The sequence below is a fragment of the Podarcis erhardii genome, assembly GCF_964252035.2.
Source record: "Podarcis erhardii genome assembly, chromosome: Z".
NCBI classification, from domain to species: Eukaryota; Metazoa; Chordata; class Lepidosauria; order Squamata; family Lacertidae; genus Podarcis; species Podarcis erhardii.
Genome location: NC_138504.1, coordinates 49,317,588 through 49,343,199, shown reverse-complemented (window position 1 = coordinate 49,343,199; position 25,612 = coordinate 49,317,588). Strand labels below are relative to the sequence as shown.

At 45.2% G+C, this 25,612-nt stretch overlaps 1 protein-coding gene across 1 annotated transcript in view; it reads left to right on the top strand.

Annotated features, from left to right (window-relative positions):
• Positions 1 to 25,612, top strand: part of TTLL11 (tubulin tyrosine ligase like 11) — a 76,772-nt gene that overhangs the window by 35,307 nt on the left and 15,853 nt on the right. The window contains exons 5-6 of the mRNA XM_081847651.1: positions 5,633 to 5,728; positions 9,247 to 9,365. Coding sequence (XP_081703777.1) covers positions 5,633 to 5,728; positions 9,247 to 9,365 — 215 coding nt within the window. The remainder of the gene's footprint in view (positions 1 to 5,632; positions 5,729 to 9,246; positions 9,366 to 25,612) is intronic.

Genomic DNA, 25,612 nt, shown 5'->3' with positions numbered 1-25,612 from the left:
CACAGTTTAATTCTGTAATGTGCGTTTTCTTTTATCTGTCCCAAATGTTCCAAGAAAATCATTTAAGGCTACAGAAGTTCTTGCTGACGTATCCCTCGTCAACAGATACTGCCTTGGTTTGTTCGTTCATTTTCAGACTTGTTATTTTTATGGAGGCTTGTTATTTTCATGCAGACAAGATATAAGAGCATAATCAACTGCCATGATTCAAATCAATACACCCTGTTCAGAATCTATCCGGGGCACATTTTAATGAAATGAAAACCTAAGATGAGCCTGCCATATCAAGCCGCGGGGTGTGGGGTTGCGGTGTTTGGCATCTAGTCCAGATTCCATCTCTCTTTTGTGCATGCATGCACATACATGTGCAGGCAGAAGGTGGCCAGTTGGTTTTCACACTTTAAAATACCAGGGGAAATAAGAGGATGAGACTCTGATGGGACTGGACCGTGTCTGTTGCCTCTGAGCCACAGGTTGCCTACCTGTGATCTAAATGGTTCAGACCAGCCTCCCTGAGCACGGTGCCCTCCAGATGCCTCACCACAGTTGCCCAGATTCCCCTTGGAGAAGTGCCATGGCTGGAAGGCATGCGAAAACAACTAGGGCCAGGAAAAGTTATTGGGGAAGGTCTTGCATATGTCCACCACTTCTGAGCTGCAGCCCCCCCTCTCCTGGTGCGGTTGAGACAAGATTCAGAGTTGGGACTCCATCCCACACTCTTTTAACCACCCTGTTTTTACTGTTAATATTGCTATTCGATTTATTAATCGCTTTCTAAAGCTGCTGTCTCAAGGTGATCCGCACATAAGATCATTAAAAAGAGTTAAAAGAACAACAAATACATTTGAAACCCCAACAGGTGGACATCCATGGTAAAGAACCATTTATCCAGCTGGTACAGCCTGTTGGAACATAAGTGTCCTCCGCTGTTTTTAAGAAGGTTCAGATAGCGCTTGTCTGTTGTACGTATGTTTGGTTGTAAGTTGTTTTGGGTTGCCTTGGGCAAGATAAAAATGTCTAAATAAGTGAATGGATGAAATAATAACATCTTGACAGGAACTCACCATTCCGCAGGACAGGGGCAGCCCCACTAAAATGTGCTGCTCCAGGTTACTGCAGGGAGAGTTCCTGAGATCTTTGGAACTTGCAGGAGAGACTTTACTGCAGGCTGCAAATGACCTCTTGGGTGTATAAGGGATAAGGCAAGTAATCTGGCCCTGAGCTGCATAGAGAGTTATATGTCAGTACTAATACTTTGAACTCAGCCTGGTACTTCTCCAGTTCACAGACACAAGGGAACAGCAGTGGGTAAAGGCCACCAGGAGGCTTGGACTGGGTTCCTTGTTTCCAAATTGTGGAAATCCACGCCAAGGTCATCAAGAGACTCTTCCTCCAGACACAAGGCTGTAGTCTTCTGACTACCTCCCTCGCTCGGCTTGCTTAAATCAGAAAATATATTCATTTTCTCTTCTGTTTTCTTCTTCTTGTTTTTGCCAGTGAGGGTCAGGATGAGCTGAAATCTCAGTATCTCCTCCTGACCTTTGCAAAATTGCAGTTCATGCCATCCTGACCAGAAGACAGCTGTGATTATGTGAGCAGGCTGTGTCATTAAAGCCAAGAGGAACTGCCACAGTAACCATTTGCCAATTAGTGTCTCAAAATCTGCAGTCAAAATACTGTACTGCGGAACCCGTCTCTGAGCAGTCTCTCTCTCTCCCTCTCCCCTGCCCCTTAGTTTCTCCTTCCACCAGGAAGCCACCTTGTTGTAACCATAGCAAACCTTGCTTTTAGCAATCTATGGTAGCAATCTTTGGCGGGACACTACAGGCAACGACTGATTAATGTGCGTCCGAAAGAAGTGCGATCACACGCAGTGCCAAACCCAGAAGTGACACAAATTTGTGACTTAACACGTCACGAAAAGGGTGGAACGGGTGGGGTGCTCTTATATGAGCTCTGCAGATACAGGTGAAACTCGAAAAATTAGAATATCATGGAAAAGTTCCTTTATTTCAGTAATTCAACTTAAAAGGTGAAACTAATAGATGAGATCGACTCATGACATGCAAAGCGAGATGTGCTTCTACTTCTCAGAGGTCCAATCTTGCTCGATTTGCAATCCTTGTTTTGCTGATTTCCTTGAATATTCTCATTTTCTGAGATTGTTAATTTGGGGTTTTCATCAGCTGTACGCCGTGATCATCGCAATGATAACAAACCAAGGCTTGACATATCTCACTTTGCATGTCACGAGTCAATCTCATATATTAGCTTCACCTTTGAAGTTGAATTAGTCAAATCAATGAACTTTTCCACGATATTCTAATTTTTCAAGTTTCACCTGTATGTGTGGGGGGCCAGGAATGGAAACCCTGTGCAAAATGGCCGCCATCTGTATAGCAGCAGAACAGCCTGCTTGTGCCCTTAGGAGAGGCCTGTTGGTTGCTCTTAGCTGTGCGCTGCCACCACAGTCGGAGGCAGCAAGTGCTTCTGAATGCCAGTTCCTGGAAACCACAGGAGGGGAGAGTGCTTCTCATGCTCAAATTCTGCTTGCAGATTTCCCACAGGCATCTGGTTGGCCACTGTGAGAACAGGATGCTGGACTAGATGGTCCTCGTTTGGCCTGACCCAGCAAATTCTTCTCTTCTTATTTTATTAAAAGCATGGTAGATTCTGGATAGGGTGCATTGATTTGAATCAGGGCAGTTGACTGAGCACTCACATCTTGTCTCTATGTTAGCTTTGTATCTTGTCAAGTTTGAAAATGAAGAAACAAGCCAAGGTGGTGTAAATCAGCAGTTTAATCAGCAAGTGTATCAAAAAGGCTGGTTCAGTGGCCAAACCAAGTTTCATTTCATTCATTTAAATTTATATGCCACTTCACATTTTAGCAGAAAACTTAAGTGGTCTAAAAATCCCTTTACAAAGGAGTCAATACAAGTCATATAATACCATCCGCATTCAAATCAAGCAATACTACATCTCCTACTGCCAACCATAGGAATAATTCCACTTTAAGTGACGTAATTAAATAAATCTCTAGACCATGAATATTAAGCAAAACTAAGAACTACAGAAACAAATCATATGCAAAAGATAAGAATATATCAAAGTACATCAAGATGTGCTATAGTTACAATATATAATTGTAGAATCATAGACATCTCCATAAATATTCCAAAAACATGCACCATTCTCTGTTTGTGGAATGCTCTCCCCAGTAAGGCTTGCCTGGCGGCTTCATTATACGCCTTTATTTTTTTTTTTTAATAATATTTATTAAAGTTTTCCAATTAATTACAAATTAATAAAACATCCAATTTCAAATCTTTTTCCAATTACATCCTTTCAGGACTTCCCCTTCCCTCCCCCCCTTGTATTCCAAATCTCTCAAATGATCTCAACAAGTTCTTCTCCTCAGTTCAAACTTGTTATCCTTAACCCAAAATTTTTTTTTTTTTAAAAAAAAACATTATTTTCCATTCCCCTAAAATCGGTTTATTCCCACCACGAGTTCCCCACTTTAGAATACCATGTAGATGTATATAGCCTAAATAAAACATAGTTTACGCCTTTAAGGATTCCACATTTCCCACCCCCCCTTTTCCCGGTTGCGTTCCCAATGTTCCTCAATGTCCGATATTTCCACGTCTCTCTAAATCATAGTCCTTTGCCAGTCCTCTTTAGTTTCGAATGTCCAATCATGGAAGGATTCTGTCTTAAAGAGAGGCCCATTTTTTCCATCCAGATTTTTATATCCAGGAGTGAAAAACTCCAAATTATAATCCTTAAGCTTGTCAAATCTGGATGTCCCAAATGTCCCCACTTTTGACTTGGTCCAATTCTTGTTATTTTGTTGTTCTTATTGATCACACTCCTCTTTCTATTTCTTTCTGTCCCTGTTTTCCTGCACAAATGTCCTAATTCCAAAAGTTAGTTCCTTTACAGAGGCTTGTTATTCAGAAACAAAACATTACGTCAAGTTCCTTTCATTCCACAACAGATGATTCCATTGTCTTCTTCGGTGTAGTAGCCTCTGTAGTCATAATAATGTTCCATTTCTGCAGTTTCCCAGGAGATAAACAGTTCAGTTCCAATTTCCAGCTAAAACTTGTAATATCCCTCGGCTCCTCTAGGTGGATTGCAAAAACTGAGTTCTCTTCCAGATCGCATCCATTAGCCCTAGTAACTTTGTAATCCTTATTTAAAACAATTTGTATCCAATTTATAACAAATATAACCAGCAAAGTCCTTGTAACATAGTCTCTATCTTATTTTCCGCTTTGACAGCTCTTTGACAGCTGTCAAAACTTGCCTTTCTCCTCTCCAAGCTCCGTCATCGATCGCTCCCGGGGTTCCAGGGGGGGTTGTTTTTAAGTCCGAATTCTACTTTCCTCCTCCAGCTCAATCTCATATTCTTCACTCGTGAGGTTAAAAACTTGCCAAAATGATGTTACTCCGATCTTAGTTATCAGATCCTTTGCTTTGACCCTTCTACAATGGAGGGGGTGGCTGACTTCCTTTTTTGCGCCTCCCCCGCTCGCTCCGAAATTTTTAAAATTTTTGTCCCTCTTTTTAGTCCAAGTTCCAATTACTTACAGGTTGTTCTTTTAGGTCCGAATTTTCAAAGGAAGAAGCCAGCGCTCTCCGCCGAATGGCATGCGGCTTCGCACGGCAGGGATAGCAGAGGACTCAAAACACCACGCTTCTCCCCGGCACCCGATCCGTAGCCTTTAAAAAGGCTCCTTCACGAGTCGGGAGGGCGCTAACGGTGTCAGCCGAGTCTCCATGTCCACGGCCCCCGTGGCCGTGGTTTTTAAGGGTCCCCGCATCGCCGGTGCGGTAGGACCCAGCCCCTGCCGTGCAGGCTCCCTCCGGAGCTCGGAGGGAGTCCGCCATTCGGCGATGGCGCCGACCCGGAAGTCCATTATACGCCTTTAGGTTCCAGGTGAAAACGTTCCTTTTCAACCATGCCTTGGGCTGATTGACATCCTATATCATGTCATTTGTTCTTTTTGTTATGTATTTTATGTTTTATCTTGTAATTTTATGCTGTGAACTGCTGGAGATCTTCAGATGAAGGACTGTATGCAAATTAAATAAATAAATGCAGCTATCTTATTTCATTTATTTATTTAACTAAATGTAGGAAGAAAGCTGTTTACTAAAATATATTACAAAAATAATCTTAAACCCACTTACTGCTTTCCATTGATGCTACCCTATATATATATATATATATATTCTTTAAATGGTGCAAATCTGATAATTAACCATATTAGAGTATTTCTTTACATTATGCCAGAACCTCCTCAGCTGGTACCCTCCTGGTGTTTTTAGGCTCCCAACACCTTCCACTTTGGGCTTAATGCTAAGCCACAAACCATCACGGTTTGTTGCTCATGCTAAGAGAAGATTGAGGCAGGAACCAGCTGCCCATTCGGTGGGAACCATTATTAATTACGCGTGATGTGTGAAGGCAGCCATTTTATCCAGCAGAGGCAATGATTCCGTTTAGAGATTAACTGGTTGTTCTGGTTGTGGTTGTTCTGGTTCTGAAAATGTTTAATGTCCAGCATAAGGGAGTTTGGAAATGTCTTTTTTTTAAAATGCTGTTGTCTCTTGTCTCAAGATTTTAGGGTTTGACATTCTTCTGATGAAAAACCTGAAGCCGATATTGATGGAAGTCAATGCTAACCCCAGCATGAGAACTGAACATGAGAAAGAGGTGAGTCCTTCAGCCTCAGCCAGGCTACTTTAGAGACTTTTTTCTGAAAGGCAGAAGCTGGCTGTGGACTTCAACAGCTCCTGCCTCCCCTCAGGGTGCCACCTCGCTTCCTTCCTCAAAATAATAATAATAATATTTTTATTTATACCCCGCCCTCCCCAGCCAAGACCGGGTTCAGGGCGGCTAACACCAGGTAAAAACAATTGATTAAAATACAACTTAAAAACAAGATTAAGTACAACATTAATTAAGTACTCCTTTCAGTAGAAACTCAAATCAACAACTTTTTGGGGATGAAAACATCAAATCTTCACCAAGGCCAACTATCCAGACTGGTCCTACGTGGGCCAGAAAAAAGCCAGGGAAGTCCCCAAATAGGAGTTCCATCACAGAAGGAAAAAGGAAAGAAAGAGGGGAAGGGAATCAAGTTGATCCCAAGCCAAAGGCAGGCAGAACAACTCTGTCTTACAGGCCCTGTGGAAAGAAAGCAGATCCCGCAGGGCTCTGGTCTCATGAGACAGAGCGTTCCACCAGGCCGGGGCCAGTGTTGAAAAGGCCCTGGCTCTGGTTGAGGCTAATCTGACTTCCTTAGGGCCCGGGACCACTAGGGTGTTGCTATTTATGGACCTTGAGGCTCTCCATGGGGCATACCAGGAGAGGCGGTCCCATAGGTATGATAACAATAACAATAATAATAAAAAAATTTATTTATACCCTGCCCTCCCCCAGCCAGGGCTGGGCTCAGGGCGGCTAACACTGAATATAAATTACGATAAAACATAATAGAAAAAAGAAAAAACCCCAGTTAATCAAAATACAGCTTAAAATATGGCTTAAAATGCAGCCTCATTTTAGTAGTAGCTCATAAATCAAGACCATAAAGGGAAGAAACATCAGATACTCACCTGAGTCCTACATGGGCCAGCAAAAAAGCCAAGGGAAATTTTATATACCAAATCCCATATAAGGGGTTAAAGTGAGTCCAAGCCGAAGGCCAGGCAGAACAGCTTCATCTTGCAGGCCCTGCGGAAAGATGTCAAATCCCGCAGGGCCCTGGTCTCTTGTGACAGAGTGTTCCACCAAGTCGGGGCCAGTGCCGAAAAGGCCATGACCAATCTAACCTCCTTGAGGACCTCCAAAGTCTTGTTATTTATGGACCTTAAGGTCCTCCTCAGGGCATACCAGTAGAGGTGGTCCCGTAGGTACGAGGGTCCTAGGCTGCATAGGCCTTTAAAAGTCAAAAATGCACCTCCTCTCCTTCCAGGTAGCTTTGGTTTTAACCCTAAGGGCTAAACTCCAGACCAGATGTTGCAGATCTGCAGCTGGATTCCCTGCCTCTTCTCTTCAAAGCAGTCATGTGATGTTGGAGAGGACATGGGACGGGGGAAGGTGGGTTCAGTTGGATGGTTTCCCCCAACAGGAAAGATAAGGACTTGGAAATTTGCAACCTGATCTCTTTTGGGTTTCCATTTGGAACAGGGGGTGGGAGGATTTGCACTGAGAAGGGGATGCTGTGGTCCCAATCCAGTTTGCTCCCCGCAGCTGCTTTTAAATGGTAACTTAGGGAGGTTGGGGGAGGGATCTGGTTTACAGATCTCTATCCCACCTGATTTGGACTCACAGGTTCTGAACCACAACTTGTAAGTGAAGCCCTTACTATGCAGAACCGCACCCACACTTAGGAAAGACCTTTCTGGAATTCTCACACAGGGGAGAGGCACCTGGGGTCTCCCAAGTTGTTATCTTCATGCAATAGATAGAATTGGAAGGGGCCAACTAAGGATGGCTAACCAATCTCAATTTCAAAGCCTCCAGTGCAATAGAGTCCATCACCTTCTGAGATAGTCTGGTTTTTTTTCCATCAGAAAATTCTTCCTAATGTTTAGTTGGACCCATGTAATTTGTAATTTGGATCCATGATTTGGACCCATGATTTGGTCCTCCCTTCTGGAGCAGGAGAAAACAAGCTGTCTCTTATCTTCCATGTGGCACTGTGACAGCCCTTCAGATATTTTATGATGGCTATCCTATCAGTCTTCTCAGTAGCAATTGAAGAGGGTTTCTTTCATTCGTTTAATTCTCCCAGGCCTTTTAAATGCACCTTTGATGTTTGCAGGTTCTTTAATTATCATTTTTGAACGCTTTATGGCATTGCACTTGCATCGTGTGTGGGGTGGTGATTCTTTTTTTTAAAAAAAAAAATGTTTGTAAGCTGTGTTAGGAAATTCATCATGGAAGATCTGGCATTTTGTTGATTTTAAATATTCCTGCGCTGCCGTACAACCAATGGAGCGATTCACCGTAAAACCATGCCATAAAATAAAATTTCAAAACCATTTGCAGGAAGAGAGGCAAGAGCAGATTGGAGGCAGCAGCTTTTAAAAACTTTTAAAAGCCCGGAGAATATAAATTCCTCATACAATAAATATCCATCCTCTATGGCTTTTGCTTCTGTCTTCCTTCCCCATCATTCTTTTTTTAAATAAATAAATGAATTGTAACCTCATTGGGACAGTGTGCAGCTATATTGATCAGAATATAGAACCTTTTGGGATTTACTACTGTTAATGTTGGGATTCCTGCTAACTTTGTATTCTTCTGAAGTGGTTCAAAGTCTGCTGGATGAAATCCCACATGTTAAATGCAAACCGCTCCGTGTGCTGGCTCTGGAAAGCTAGTGATGCTTGAGCGAGATTTTGGGTGGCTCTGCGAGATCTTGCAAGAGTATCCCAGAACTGGGCCTTGTCTCCCCAGCAAGGCTGAGAGCTTGAAATCTCTTTTGGTGCCAGGGAAACCCATGAGCGTGAAAATAACTTTGAAGCTCACTGCCTTGCTTGCAGAATTTCAGCCAGCCGGTCGGCCGGCCAGCCTGCCTTCAACAGCATATGGTTGAATTCACACAAGTTAAATGCAATCATATTGTACTGCCTGCCCCAGCCCTCCCACTGCGCTCCTGGCAAGGAAGAAAATGGCCAGAGTGCAATCTATACAGGCTGTAACCAGCCAGGAAAGTGGTTGAATAGATCTAGTACAATGGATCAGCTACACCCAGGGAAATTATTCACCTATTGCATAAAAGGTTGGATTTTTCTGGGCTCTGGAACACACACACACACACACACACACACACACACACACACACAAAGTTGAACAGGAGAAATAAGAGACAAGCAGCTTTTGCTCACAGTTGTGCAGAAGATCCATAAAAGTGTATGAACAAAGCATGCCTGTTTCCAGCACGGAAGTAGCCTAAGGATGTCTAATACAGAGCAGTGAGTGCGCCTCTGTTGTGTGTTTGTTTTTGTAGGCTTGGAGCAAAGCAACGCTGTAGACTGTGGCTGGGGAAACTCTGGTCCACCAGAAGCTATTGGACTCCAGTTCCCATCAGCCTCAGCCAGCTTTCATGGTCAGGGATGAAGGAAGTTGTAGTCCAAGAGCATGTGGGAATCCACAGGTTTCCCCATACCCGATATAGGGAGAATTTTGTCATTCATCAGTGTGTGCTATTTGAATCCAAGGTTTCTCCGGGAGTCACTGAGTACATCCGAAGCCCTGTCGATGAGGCAGTCAAAGTCTCTGTCATCCGGGACACCCTTCGGTTAGTGGACCCACGCAAGAAAAGGAAGGAAAAGACATTGTAAGTGTGTACTGATTTCATGTCCATTATCAGATTGTATGTCTGTTATTCGCGGAAGGGAGTTGCTTTCTCATATTAGAGTTCAGTGACCAGGCAGTCAAAATTCTGCATCAAGAGCAGCTGGATTCTGCAACCTGCACAAATGACCTTCTCTGTACCCTTTGCTGCTTTGCATAATACATCCCAGTTCCGATTTTAGCAGGCCTTGCACACTGACTTTCAAGCATATCTCTGCAATCGTAATGGTTAGTAACTTTATTTTTAATGGAAACATGAAATTCATTGGGAGTCTGCAGACACCTCCAATTCTGTTGCCCCCTTCCTCCACGCTAGTGTCCCCTAAGGTGTGACATACATACCATAGCTGTCAACCGTCCCCTATTTGGTGGGAAAGTCCCTTATCCCAGCGCTGTGTCCCGCTGCTGTCCCTTATTGATGATGTCCCTTAAATTTCCTGGGTTTCAAAGGAAGCAGCTCCTCTCCCTCCCTACCTGCCGGCCAGGGAGGAGGGAGGCTCCAACTGTGTTGCTTGGCTGTGTTGCTCACCCAATAAGGAGTCTAAGAATGACTGGGGGGTGGAGCTTGCATGCCTTGTGCCAATCAAATCGGCCATGTTGCCTTGGGACTCGCCTTTGCTCAGCGCTTCCCAGCAGAGAGGTGACGGTGGTTTTCCTTGCTGCATCCCCTTTTCTGGGTTGCTGCGCTGTGGGAACCACCACTTGAGGCTTCGTTTGGCTGCTGGCTGGGCTTTCTGCCTTTGGCTTGGAGGGGCTCAGAAGTTGAACATACCTGTGCTCTGAAAATCCCTTATTTTGGCTGCTGATCCCTTATTTTCGAGGCTGCTGGTCCCTTATTTTCAAATCTGTAAGTTGACAGCTGTGATACATACAAAGCTACTATACGTATTATTGCCGTGAGCTTTACGTGGGGCTTCAATTGGTCTTAAAAGCAGCAGGCGGGTTGCTCACCGGTGCAAGGTGGTTTGAGCATATTATACCAATCCTGGCCCAACTGCACTGGCTGACAGTTTTTGGGCCCAATTCAAAGTGCTGGTTTTGACCTATGAAACCTTAAACAGCTCAGGACTGCAGTAGCTCAAGGACTACCTTTGTGTGCCTCTTCCATGAGAGGTCCAGAGGGTGGCAACTTGAGAAGGGGCCTTTTCTGGGGTGGCTCCATGTTTGTGGAATTGCTCACCCCAAGGAGGCTTGCCTGGAGCCTTCACTACATACCTTGAGGTGCCAGGAAAAGCAGCTCTATAACCAGGCCTATGGCCTTTAACTATCTCTGGCTTTTAAAAGTGGGTGGGATGTTTTAAATGCATTTTTTTCTCTCTCTCTCTCTCTCTGCCTGCCTTGGTCTTAATATATCTATGTGGGGTTGTTTTTGCAAGTTGCTTTGGGTTGCTTTGGGCAAGGTACAGCGACTAACAATGAATAATAATAATAATAATAATAGCAGCACCTGCATTTCATAATGTACCGTTATGCTGTTGCTTGGGAGAAAAGGGATAGGCGAAGGAGATGGTTCCTTCTGCAACCCTCCATTGAAATGTTTGGCGGAATGAACTCTTATCTGCCACAGCAGCAGCCTTCCTTTGGTTGCAGTATTGAAATGGCTGTGTGGGAGAAGGTATGCAATGTTGGTTTGAAATTCACAGCATGCTATACACCAAAAGAAAATTACTTGAAAAGGATGTACAGGTGGTATTTATCTCCTAGCAGGCATGCTAAGATGTATAAATCAAAATCAAATTTGTGCTGGAAATGTAAAGAAAAGGAAGGTAATTTCTACCATATGTGGTGGTCCTGTAAGAGAACAAAAGCTTTCTGAGAAATTGTTTATAATGAATGGAAGAAAGTGTTTGAAATAACTTTTAGTAAAAAAGCTAGAAACTTTTCTTTTAAGGACAGTGAGTACAGAAACAACAACAACAAAAACAACAACAAAAATTGAATTTTTATACCACCCTATACCCAGAGGTCTCAGGCAGGTTCACAGAACAAAATCAAAACATGAAACCACAAAATATATAATCAAAATAAAAACAACAACCCAATAACTCCCCCCCCAACCCACACTTTAAACTCTGAAGAAGCTTAGAAATTTGTTTATGAATGCTACAACCGTAGCTCAAATGGTATTTGTCCAGAGATGGAAAGGGGAAGCTGCTCTAACTAACGAAGAGTGCCTGATTAAATTGATGGATTATACTGAAATGGCAAAATTAATGAGTGCAAAGAAACCAAGAGGAGAGAAAATATTAAGGAGTGGAGAATATTTGTGGAATATGTGAAAAACCATGGTATGCAACTAAGTGCATTGGTAGGGTCAACTTAAATCAAGCAGTTAAAAGTATTCTCAAGATTAATTGTAGAATAATTCAAAAATGGATTAAAGTGGAAAATGCATGATTAAAAATTTAAATAAGAGAAGAAACCGTAAAAGTGGGGGAGGGAAATCTGATATGTATTTGTATTGGAAATACAAGTTGGTAAGATGTGTATCTGTAAATTCTTGAAAATTGAAAACAAAACTTACATTAAAGGGCTGCAAACGGCCAGCTCTTTAGATGATTTTTTTAAAAAGCATCAGTTTTGCTGTAGAGATTGTTTTGCGGTCCAGCTCCCCTCCTTCCTTGCCACTCCTTCCACCCATGATACATTTTCATTATACTCGCTCCAGCTAATATTAGAACCAAGAGTCTTTAGTAATTTGCACTTTCCGTTCTACATATTTTTGACTCTTGAAATCCCGCAGCAACACATTTGCATACCCATTCACTTTAAAGGCCTGACGGCAGGCTGGTGAGGAATTGCTCCTCTCATCCTGGCTAAAATGTGTGAAAATTGCATGTAGACATTACTCCCTTGCTTGGGGCAGGGGGGTGGGGAATAAACTCAGGCAGCCCTTGTAAAATCCTCTGCAATTCAGAGGTGAGCAGGCACAAGACAGTCTATTTACAAAGTGAAATGTCATCCTTCCAGAAATAGCTGCCAAGAGAAGCATCTCTCCTTCTGGGTGCCCTGCTAAGACAAACTGGTTGAAGGCCAATTACTGTGTATATTTCATGCTGGTGCAGCAAAGCCCACCCCAGCTTGCAGCTTGCCCCCCAGTATCAAACACACGTATGAAGGGCCCTGCTGGATCAAAGTCTAGCGTCTCATCTCCCCCCATGCCCAGCCAGATGCCTCTTGGGAAGCCCACGAGCAGGGCATGAGTTCAAGAGCCGCCCCCCTCTGTCCTCCTTAGTGTTAAGGAAATAAGCAGAGGCTGCTGGATCAGGCCAGTGGCTCGTCTAGTCCAGCCCCTTGTTCTCTCAGTGGCCAACCAGATGCCTTTTCTGGGAAGCACACAGGCATTGCATGAGCCACAGAATTACTCAGCACCCCACCCTCCACTGTGATAAGAATTTTAAGGTCTTAAAAAGGTAAAGGGACCCCGACCATTTAGTCCAGTCGTGACCATCTCACTTTATTGGCCGAGGGAGCCAGCATACAGCTTCCAGGTCATGTGGCCAGCATGACTAAGCCACTTCTGGTGAACCAGAGCAGCACACGGAAACGCCGTTTACCTTCCCACCAGAGCGGTACCTATTTATCTACTTGCACTTTGACGTGCTTTCAAACTGTTAGGTGGGCAGGATTTAAGGTCTTAGATATGTAATAAATGTTCATAAATCTACCAAGCAAACACATACATAAATATATAAACCACATGTCTGAAAACCCCACAGAAAAAGTCCTGAACAAATCGACCTCAATTATTTCTCTGCAAGGTCAAAGTGGGAAACCTCCCCATTGTCTTTTTCCTTCACAAATCCTGTTCTAAGGGCACATTTAAGATATGAATAAGGTGTGAGCCTTTGACCTGGCCCAGTATTTATCACTACAAAAGACTGGCCAGGCTCCCCAGGCAATCCAATCTAGTAAGCAGGGTATCCAGTCAAATAACCTGCCAGATAGTAGAAAAACAACATTCAAATTTCTGTTTTAGACCACCTTTTCTGTGATATAGGTATCTGGGGGGGGTGGTCTTAGGTTACACCCCTTCTGTGATGTATGTATGATGTATGGAGGGGTGGTCTTGAGCTCCAGGGCAGGGAATTTAAAATGTCTATATAAGGCCTTGTGAGCCATTGTTCTGGGTTCCTCCTCTCTCCTGCATTGTGGCGGGTGAGGACCCTGTTGCAGCAGATCAATAAAGATCAGGCTTACTAGCTGCTTTGCTTCTCAATATTCTCTTGTTGGCCTCTGTTATTTTCTCCTACCAATAGGGAACTCTATGTAAGGACTCTATATGGGCTCTTGGGTACCCCATAAGGGAAAAAGGGCAGATTTTTGTTAACAACGCCACCCAGGTTGCTTCCAGCAGCTGCCATCTGGAAGCTTTCCTGCCTTTGACTTGTGAAGATGGAATGTAGTCACTGACAGCCTTCTCCATGCGTTTGTCTACTCTGCATTTGAAGCCATCCATGTTGGTGTCCAACATTGCCTCCTACTGGAGTGAGTTCCACAGATTAACTATGTGCTACGAGAAGAAGGACTTCCATCCTTTTATCTGTGCTGAATCTTCCAGCATTCAATTTCATCGGTGGTCCACGAGTTCCACTGTGGTGAGAGAGGGATAAAAGCCTCTGTTGGAGGGAAGGTGAGTACAGGTTAGGTCAGAAAGGACAGTCTAGCAAACTTGGAGGTTCCTCTCTTGATCTTCTCCAGGACAAGATGAGTTGCATCTCAACATTTCCAGCAAAAAAACCCCTTTGTACTGTTTCTTTGACCAAAATCTCCCGCCCTGCCCACCCCCACTGATTTTTCTATTCTGGGGAATAGATACAGATTTTAGAGTCTGTTTTCCTTGGTCTAATAAAGTCCTGTGGCCTGTGTTGACATTGTAGGCAGTTGATATGCCACTATCCAGTAGGTGAAGCTATCTGTGTGTGGATAGATTTGATTTGCCACTAATTGTCTCCTCAATTAAAACAAATGAAGCATCAGAATGAAAGTAAGGATTTTAAAGATACCACCCCTAAAGCTTTTCAGAGTCGTGAGAAATTAATGGCTCAGAGAAACATTCTGATGCCCTTTATAGAAGCTGCATATTGTTCCCTAGCGATGTTTATCTTTTACATTGAGTTAATAATGCCCTGCTTTGACCCCCCCCCAATTGCACCATGCATCTCAATTCTCTCTGAAAGTGCTTCCAGATCTGTCAGGAGCTGCAGTGTGATTTATTTTTTGATCACCAATAAGGGATGTAGGAATGAGAACTCGTGTGGAGAAAGTGAATAGGAATTCCCCCCTCCCCCTTGCATAATAGTAGGACTCTGGGTTATCCGACTAGCTGAATGTTGGAAGGTGTAGGGAAGGTAAGCTGTGGAATTCAGGATATAGTGATGGGTCACCAACCTGGACAACTGTGTCATAAACAAAATCTGCCCTTTTTCCCTTATGGGGTACCCAAGAGCCCGTATAGAGTCCTTAAGTGGGTTCCCTATTGGTAGGAGAAAATAACCGAGGCGAACCAGAGAATATTGAGAAGCAAAGCAGCTAGTAAGCCTGATCTTTATTGATCTGTTGCAACAGGGTGCTCCCCTCACACGTAGGAAAGGAGGAGGAACCTAGAACAACGGTATGCAAGGCATTATATAGACTTTTTAAATTGCCCACCCTGGAGTCCAAGACCACCCCTCCATACATCATACATACATCACAGAAGGGGTGGAGCTCAAGACCACTTCCCAGACACATCATACATACATTACAGAAAGGGCTGTCTACAGCAGAAATCTGAGTGCTTTGTTTACCTCCCGTGTGCCAGGTTACCTGTTTAATGGTCACTTGATTGGATTGCCTGGGGAGCCTGGCCAGTCTTTTGTAATGATAAATACTTAGTTCCTGAGCCAGGTCACAGCTCACACCCTATTCATATCTTAAATGTGCCTTTAAGACAGGATTTGTGAAGGAAAAGACAATGAGGAGGCTTTTCCATTTTCCTCTGACCTTGCAGAGAAAACATTTGCTCAGTTTGGGAACCAAAATGCTTTCAGGTCGGTCTTCCTGTGCTGATCTATGTACGTGCTTGGTTGGTACACTTACGGACATTTAACATATATCTAAGACCTCAAAATTCCAATCACACACCCCACCATCCCAGGGAAAGATGCAAGATTTTCCCTTCCGAATGAGAAAGCGTCCACTCTCCTGAAAACTCTCTTCCTTCCTGCCAGGTGGGTGAACGATGGGTGGAGTCGCCAGCTCTGCAGGCACAGCAAACTACCAAATTAAAACGTCGCAAAAGTAGGATTTAATTGCTGGCGGTTTATTTGGAAGGTGTCCGGTGTGTGCATACACAAGAGGAGAATATGATGCTTCAAGTTAGATTTCTGAGGCTTAAACTGGGGAGGGGGAGGGGGCTTTTCACCCTTTCCTTCCTTTTTTTTTTTTTTGCCATTAGGCATTCTGCCTGCCTGCCTGGTGTTTAATTGGAAGCTGCATGTATCACTTTTTGCCTGCATACGCTCCAAACGGCTTTTGAAGTGCCTTCCCCCGTCTTCCCAGGCTCTTTCCCTTCAGCACTAATGATTCTGCTTCCCTGTCGCGTCAAAAGGAAATATTTGAGTCTTGCTTTATTAGCGCTAATTAGCCCAGAGAAAAATGGGGAGAGGCTTTTTCTTCTTCTTTACGAATAATAATAAGAGTAGCTTCTTTGGCCACCCATTACTGTCACTAAAAAATGTTGCATTTCCCTTTTTTTATTCCACAAGACTTGTGATGAGCGTTTGGAAGTTCCTTGAGTAAATTTGGAGGCAGTGGGGAGACATATCAAGGTTGTGGGGCCACAGGCCAAATGGGATCTCCTTTTAGCTTCACACTGGGCAGAAGAAAGTGTTCCTCCTGCTGCTCCTCTCACAGTGCTAGATCTGAAGCTGAATGTTGGAAGATTCAGGACAGATAACAGAAAGCCCTTCTTTGTGCAGTGTATAGTTAAGCTGTGGAACTCACTTCCACAGGAGGCAGTGATAGCTGCAGCCTCCCCTCATCCACTGCCGTGTCCTGGTTCTGGTTCACTTTGATATTTGGTCTGTGCCTCAGATAGCTTTTAAAGAATTGTTTAAAAAATAATGATAATACAACTTTATTTATATCCCGCCCTCCCCAGCCGAAGCCGGGCTCAGTGCGAACAACAATAAAAGCAACACAGTTCACATAAAATCACAATCAATCAATTGAAATGCATTCTAAAATCAATTCATTCTAAAATCAATTCAAAATCAAATTAATGGCAACCATTGCGCTAGAGTTCTTTGTCTTTCTTTTTTCTTAAAGATTTTCTTGATTTACAAAATGTTTGCAATGTCTCTCTCTAGTATTCCCCCCCCCCCCATGTAACATTTTTATTGTTATGTACTGAAGTTCTCACCCTGGGCCAGCAGGGGGATACTGTAGATAGTTTTCACTCAGGTCCGCCTATGCAAATAAGGAATTGAAAGTGACGTTCAGTGATTGGATAGTTACAGAAAGTGGTTTCTGTTGCGTTGTAGTTGAGCTCTATATAAGCAGGTTGGCTGAACCCTTCAGTTCAGTTCTGTTCTGGCCTGTGAATAAACAAGAGCTGTCTGAAGAATCGCTGTGGCGTCTGATATGTTCACCTACAACTTAACATTTACAAATCAGTTTCATTTGTTGAGACATTAGGAAGAAAAGGGGGAAAGAGTGGGGGGGGGCTAGAGTTCTTTGAGGATGACTGAAGGAGGGGGTCAGACTGTGCCTTGGCCAAAGGCCTGGTGGAACAGCTCTGTCTTGCAGGCCCTGCGGAAAGATGTGGTTTATCAATGCCTGCCAGCTATGATGGTGAATTAGAACCTCCATTGTCAGAAGCAATCTACCTCTAAGTAGCAATTGCTTGGAGGCAAAGAGCGATGGTGGCTCCTGCCGGCATGTACCTGCTTGATGTAGCTGGCTCATTGCCGTTGGAAATCAGATGCTGGATTAGATCAGCACTGGGTTTCCTGTGGCAAGGCTCTTCCTTGGCCTCAGCAGAGGAATATCTTGGAATCAGAATTTGTGCTGGGAATGTAGCCTTGTTCCATTTGCCTCTGGAGCCTGTTTGATTAGAAAAGTATTCTGCGTAGAGGGGGAGAAGCCCCCGCCTCCATGTCTCCTCCCGCAAATCCCGCCCTCTCCTGCAAATTCTGCCTTCATCTCTTTTCACAACAAGAAACGCTCAAAGGAGGAAGAATAAATGAGTAGTGGATGTTTCTTCTGCATTAAGGGGAGGCTTCTCCTCCCCGCCCCCCACCCCATTTACACAGTTAAGGTGATAATGCTGTCCCTGCCTCTTACATTTCAAGCATAATTTATTCCTTAGTTCTCAGCCTTGGATATGCAGCAACATTTTGCAGTTAATGAACCGTATTACCTCGGGGCTCCCAGTGCCGTGATCAGGCTGGCTCTGCCTGGCTCCACTCCCCGAAACTGGTGTTGCTGTTTTCTCTGCCGCAGAATATAGTTTGATCAGAATAAAGCCTGGCAGAGCAGCCCAGACCACCATACTGGCACTTCCTTCACTACAGGGGGTTGGACTAGATAACCCTTGGGGTTCCTTCCAAGTCCATAATTCTGTGGTTCCCACCTTTCTGGCAGGATGGTTTAATCCAGCCTTTGCCAGCCCAGTGGTCCCCCCTCCAGCTGTTTCAGGCTACAGCTTCTGACAGCTACAGCATCTTACAGTCGTTGGGGTAGCACTGCACACCTCCTCTCTTTCGGCAGAGAGTTCTTGTCCCTTTATTCTCAGATAAAGCACTCAGAATTTGCCTCCATCAATTTTATCTGTTGCAGATGCAGAACAGCTTTTCTTCTTCTCTCCAGAGCTTGTAAGCTTCCCATGAATCTGAATGTTGGGAGATTCAGGACAGAGAAAGCAAAGCACTTCTTCATTCAGGGCATCGTTAAACTGCAGATCTTGCTCCCAAGGGAGGCGATGATGGCTGCCAACAAGGATAGCTTTAAGGAGGATTGGACTATGGCTTGCGGGTGGCGCTGTGGGTTAAACCACAGAGCCTCTTGGGCTTGCTGATCAGAAGGTCGGCGGTTCAAATCCCTGCAACGGGGTGAGCTCTCGTTGTTCGGTCCCTGCTCCTGCCAACCTAGCAGTTCGAAAGCACGTCAAAGTGCAAGTAGATAAATAGGTGCCGCTCTGGCAGGAAGGTAAACGGCATTTCTGTGCGCTGCTCTGGTTCTCCAGAAGCGGCTTAGTCATGCTGGCCACATGACCCGGAAGCTGTACGCCAGCTCCCTCGGCCAATAACGCGAGATGAGCGCCGCAACCCCAGAGTCGGCCACGACTGGACCTAATGGTCAGGGGTCCCTTTACCTTTACTAGCCGTGATGGCTGTGCTCTTCCTTCACAGTTTGAGGCAGCCATTTTTCTGAATACCAGTTGCTGGAAAACAGCTTTGGTTGGAGGTTTTTAAGCAGAGGTTGGATGAGCATCTTTGAGGCGGAATTCTTTAGCTGTGATTCCAGCATTGCAGCAGGTTAGACCAGATGTTTATTAGGATTATGATTGTGGTGATGATTAAATTTTATTTATACCCCGCCCTCCCCAGCCAAGACTAGGCTCAGGGCAGCTAACACCAGGTATAAAAACAATTGATTGAAATACAACTTAAAAACAAGATTAAAACACAACATTAAAATGCAGCCTCATTTCAGTAGGAACTTCTTTGGGGATGAAAACGTCAAGACTTCACCAAGGCCAGCTATCCAGACTGGTCCTACGTGGACCAGAAAAAAGCCAGGGAAGTCTCAAAATAGGAGTTCCATTACAGAAGGAGAAAGGAAAAAGGAAAGAGGGGGAGGGATCAAGTTGATTCCAAGCCAAAGGCCAGGCGGAACAACTCTGTCTTACAGGCCCTGCAGAAAGAAATCAGATCCCGCAGGGCCCTGGTCTCATGAGGCAGAGCGTTCCACCAGGCCGGGGCCAGTGTTGAAAAGGCCCTGGCTGTGGTTGAGGCTAATCTAACTTCCTTAGGGCCCGGGACCTTAGGGTGTTGCTATTGATGATGATGGTGATGAAGATGAAGATTAAATTTGTATGCCACCCTTCATCTGAAGATCATAGGCTGGTTCACAACATAATACAAAAAGAAAACACAGAATACATAGCATGGCAGCTCCTGAGCCTTTGAACCCTTTTGTGCTTACCACACTGATCTCAGCATAACGGAAAACACCCCCCAGGCTTGAGTTCTTCATTCTTAAGTGAGAGCCAGGACAACAATGACTTTCCCATCGCCTGAGTGGCATCACTCACTGTTCCCCTGCATGACAAGCATCCTTCAGGTGTGAATTTAGCAACCTCTCCAGTTTTTCATTACCTCCACTTTGCAAGCGGCTTTAAAGGCCCCAAGTAATACCATCATCAGAGGCAGCTGTTGAGGCTGCCTGGAGATTAGAGTGAGACCCTCTTCCATTAAGTATAAATTAACTTAATCACCAGGTATGGGAGATAAAGCAGCGTAAGCATGCATTCCCCAAAGCGTTTGTCAAAATTAAAATTCTATTTTAAAAACTCTGTTTGTCTTTTAAACAACTTGGTGCTTTTCTCCCCTGCAACCCGATCAAATAATAGATTATATATGGCTGCATTTTATTTTTATTTTTGCAGAATTGGAGTGGTGGGAAACTGGATGCATCTGGAGCAATAAAGTGCATGGATTACTTTATTTCGTAAAATCTATGCACTGCTTGATGTACACCAAAAAGTATACAGTGCGCAGTCAATAGGCAGGGAGTTCCAAAGTGCATGCGCTGCCACACTGAAAGATTTGAGTTGTTACAAGTGTGGAGTGGGTTTTATGTGGCACCTGTAACAGTGCAAGTTCTGCCAATCACAGTGGTCAAATTCCTCTTCCTCAGACTCACCCTTGAAAGCTTGGATGACCCCCAGGGTCCTGATGCAGCTTGCTGGGTTCCCTCCCCAGGTGCACCATTGGGCATCTCCTAGAACTGCCCCAGATGTACACCTCATCCTGATCAGACCAGCCCCTCCAAACACTTTCTTGGGACTCATGATTCTCTTGGCAACAGGGTGGCGGAAGAAGTAACTTGCCCACAGTTCTTGGTGGAAGAGAAGCTCTGTGCCGTGTTCATGGAATGGGAACAGACCAAGGTCTGGAAGGACAAATGAAGAAAAAATATGAATTTGTCTGGGTTAATTAAATGATATTTTATATAGCCCAGGAGTTCTGTGAAAGTCTATTAAAATTGCCCTTTGAGCTAGTTCCTGATGTTAGCAATTGCATTAGGATGCAAACATGATATCTCTGCTAGCTTGCTAAATGGCACTCTCTTTATTCCTGAGTACTTGTGCTTCCTGGTAGAAAAGGCAGTCTTGTTTTTTAACCGGACTTGTGAGGGAGCTAGAAAAAGGTGTACATAAGTCATGAAAGGTAGGGGTTAGGGTTGTTTTTAAGAGGCCAGCTACAAATATTTTTTTAAGGTTTCATAGCTGTTAAAACATGTTACAAATGGAGCAAAACGGCACTCAGCTGGAGAGTGCTATCTGCAAGATGGCAGTGAGTTGTGTCTGGCCCACAATGCATGTCCAAGAGTGTGAACTGGTGCCCACAGAAGTCCAAAGTGTAGAAAAGAATAAGTAACTTGATGAAGGAATTGAGCAAATGCACATCCAGTTTATAGATGACATTGAACTGGGAGTGGTAGCTAGTGCTGCAGAAGACAGAATCAGGATTCAGAATGACCTTATAACAGATTGGAGAACTGGGCCCAAACTAACAAAGTGAATTTCAGTAGAGACAAATGTAAGGCAGGAAGAACCAGATGCACTAATAATAAGATGGGGACACCTGGCTTACTAGCAGTATATAAGAAAAGGATCTAGGGGGCTTGGTGGATCACAGACTTAACAGTGTGGTGGCAGCAGCAAAAAAAGCTAATGTTATTCTAGGCTGCACCAACAGAAGTATTAGTGTCCAGATCACTAGAAAAAAGCAGCACTGCACTATTCTGCCTTTGTCAGACCACACCTGGAATACTGTGTCTGATTCTGGGCACCACAATTTAGGAAGGATGTTGACAAGCTGGAAGGTGTGCAGAGGAAGGTAACCAAGTTGATCTGGGGTCTGGAAACCAGGCTTTATGGGGAACGGTTGAGGGATCTGGCATTGGTCTGTCTTGAGAGACAATGGAGTGTGCATCTGGGGGTCAAGTCAAACCATTGCTTTAGCAGCACCAAAGTTGCCTTCCCAGGGCACAAGCCTGGGCAGTGTGTCTGGAGGTCCTGGGCAGCCCAGGCGACAAGACCCCCCTCTCGACCTCCCTGATGGGAGGAAAGCAGAGCCATACACTTAGCATCAGCTTGGCTGCAGGAGTTGCCGGAAGGAAGCATACAAGGTGCTACCCAACCATCTTAAGGACTCCACTCTGGATTTGTGTAGGGTTTACTCCTGAGCCTTTTCTTCTGAAGATATCCCGCAAGGCAGCAGAGGTTTAGGGTTAGAGTTTTCCTGCTCCCAGATAGGCTGCCTTCCCAGCTGGACAAGTACCATCTGTCTTGGACTACAGCTCCCATTATCCATGGCCATTGGCCTGGGGATGATGGGAACCATACTTCAAAACAAATGGAGGCCACCAGGTTGCAGAAGCCTGCCCTATAGGCTGACAGTGGGCAGGTAAGCCAATCTACAGAGCCCGTGTATAAAGGTGCTCCACGGGGTCAGTTGGTGCAAAGCCCCATGCTTTGCAAAAAGCCTCACTTTCACGTAGTGCATAGTTAAACTATGGAACTCCCTCCTGCAGGAGGCAGTGATGGCCACCAGCTACAAATTTGTGGAGGAGGATAAGGCTATCAATGTCTACATTCGGAAGCAGCAAAGCCAAATGAGTGGAGCTGGCTCTTGTACTCAGGTTCCGCTTGCCAGTTTCCCATGGGGACATCTGACTGGCCATTTTGAGAACAGGATGGTGGCCCAGAGCGGCCCTTCGCCCAATCCAGCAGGCTCCTCTTGTATTATTAACTTGGCTGCTGGCGTCTCCAGGCAGCAATGGGAACTGTCCCATGTCTGAAACTCTGGAGGTACCCCTGACCGTTAAGTCCAGTCGCGGACGACTCTGGGGTTGCGGCACTCATCTTGCTTTACTGGCCGAGGGAGCCGGCGTACAGCTTCCGGGTCATGTGGCCAGCATGACTAAGACGCTTCTGGCAAACCAGAGCAGCGCATGGAAACACCGTTTACCTTCCCGCCAGAGCGGTACCTATTTATCTACTTGCACTTTGACGTGCTTTCGAACTGCTAGGTTGGCAGGAGCAGGGACTGAGCAACGGGAGCTCACCCCGTTGCGGGGATTTGAACTGCCAACCTTCTGATCGGCAAGTCCTAGGCTCTGTGGTTTAACCCACAGTGCCACCCGCGTCCCTAGACGCCTAACCTAGGTTGCCATTAATCTGAGGGGAAGTGACAATAGTCTGGTTTAAGAACCATTTTCTCTGATATGAAATATCCTAAGTGTGCTCTGCATATATGTGAGACTGCCTCACAACAGCAGCTTGAGCCTCTGTTTGGCTTTGAACTTGACGGTTGCCGTTTGGGCATCTACCCGAGCACCCCCCCCCAATGAAAATCTCAAAGCCTTTAATTAGCAGTTGGAAATGTAGCTGAGGGACCGAGAAAGGGGGTGGAGGAGGAAGTGCATTAGCATAAAGATTAAGGCCACTGAGACTGAAGAGGATATTGTGCAGACATGGAGTGGGGGGGGGACATTAATAAATTAGTAATCATGTATAAAAGATAAGCAGTCTTCAGGATTTTCATAAGCTTTGTTGAAATTGATATTCCTCCCTCTCCCCACTCCAACCTTCCTTTCCCTTCCTCTAAAAGTCATTAATATTTTCTCTGCTGGTGATCCCTTCTGAAGGGAGATCTGTCACAAGCTGCAAAATTAGAGAAATGAATGTATTGGGGTCAGACATTAGTATGTAAACGAAGTGCTGCTTTTTATTCTGTGTGTCGCTGCAAGCCCTTCCGTGTGGTTTGACCTTTTGCTCGCTTAATCTGACTCCGCTGTGCCAGTCAGACAATTTAATTCTATGGAGCAGACACACCCTATCTCCCTGGCCCCCTCTCTCCATTTCCAGGCAGGTCTGCTCCAGAGGACTCGCCCTCAGTTGTTCTGCCAGAGCAAAGAGCCACCACTGATTCTCAGCAGAAGCCCCCAGAGCACGATAAGAACGTAAGAAGAGCCTCTCGGATCAGGCCATGGGCCCATCAGCTCCAGCTGTCACGTTCTGGTTCACGGGCTGGGGACGCCGGGACCAGGGGCAAGATGGCGGGGTGGGAGCAGGAAGGGGAGTCTAGAAGCCAGGAGTCAGGAAGCCAAGGGTCTGAGAGCCGGGAGTCAAGAAGCCAAGGGTCCGAGGGTCAGGAAGCAAGGAGTTACAAAGTCAGGGGTCTGAGGATCAAGAAGCAAGGAGTCACGAAGTCAAGGGTCCGAGTATCAAGAAGCAAGGAGTCAAACGCAGCAAGGCAGGGAACGTGTTGCTGTGGCAAAGAGCCGAAGGGAAATGCTGACTTTATATCCCTTCCCAGCTCTTGCCACCAGGTGCTGTGAGTTACCAATCAGCCTCACCTGTGTGGCCACGCCTTGCCTCTTCAGAACAAACTTAGGAAGGCCCCAGTCCTGCAAAGTCCTATTGGTCACAGGGCCTGGCTCCTGCACGCACACCTGACACCAGCATCCTGTTCCCACAGTGGCCAACCCCAGATGCACCAGGGGAAAACCCACAAGCAGGAGCAGAGCACAAGAGTGCTCTCATCCTGTGGTTTCCAGCAACTGGTATTCAGAAGCATTGTAGCTAGTAGCCTTTGATAGCCCTCTGCTCCTCCATGAATTTGCCTAGTCCTCTTTCAAAGCCATCCAAGTTGGTGGACATCCCTGCCTGCTGTGAGAGGAAGTTACACAGTTTAACCACATGCTGCATGAAAGAGGATTTTCTTTGGTCTGCCCTGTGTCTTCCAACATTCAATTTCATTGGACGACCACAAGTTCTAGCATTGTGATAGAGGGAGAAAATCCTTCCCCTCTCTACCTTCGCCATGCCATGCATATATTTTTGTTAAAATAAACTTCTGTCATGTTGCCTCTTGCTTGCCTTCTCTCTCAACTAAGAAGCCCTCATGGGCTCCATCCCCTTAGCCGTTTTGGTCTTCCAGCTCTACAGCATCCTTTGTGAGATGAGTGTACAGAGTATTCCAAATGCAGCCACTCCATAGATTGGTATATTGGCAGTTTTATTTTCAGTTCCTTTCCTAATGGTTCCCAGCATGGAATTTGCATAGAACTTCATTTGAGAAAGGTTTTCAGCTGGAACTCCCCAAAGCAGCATATGGTAAAAAATGAGTATTCAGCAGACACAGCAAAATAGTATCAGGAAACAATAATAATAGAATTGGAAAGGGACCCCAAGGATCACCCATTCCAACCCCCCAGAAATGCACTATTTACAGCTCAAAATTTCCCAGCAGATGGCCGTCCAACCTCTGCTTAAAAACCTCCAAGGAAGGGAGAGCCCACCACCTTCTGAGGTTGTCCATCCGGTTCCTAACAGCTCTTGCCCTCATAAAGTTCTTCCTAAAGACTCTGTCCTCTTGCTATGGGTTGTCTCCTCAGTGTGGATGTTTAACTGAACTCGGAACCAGGTCTCCTTCAGTCAAATCCTATCCTCCTCCCTATCTCTCAACCTGAATCCTGTCTAACATCTCAAATGAAGCCCTTTCTCTTAACCTGAACCTTTTGTTATTGTTGTTTAGTCGTTTAGTCATGTCCGACTCTTCATGACCCCATGGACCAGAGCACGCCAGGCACTCCTGTCTTCCACTGCCTCTCGCAGTTTGGTCAAACTCATGCTGGTAGCTTCAAGAACACTGTCCAACCATCTCGTCCTCTGTTGTCCCCTTCTCCTTGTGCCCTCCATCTTTCCCAACATCAGGGTCTTTCCCAGGGAGTCTTCTCTTCTCATGAGGTGGCCAAAGTCTTGGAGCCTCAGCTTCACGATCTGTCCTTCCAACTGAGCACTCAGGGCTGATTTCCTTCAGAATGGATAGGTTTCATCTTCTTGCACTCCATGGGACTCTCAAGAGTCTCCTCCAGCACCATAAATCAAAAGCATCAATTCTTCAGCGATCAGCCTTCTTTATGGTCCAGTTCTCACCTGAACCTTAGCCC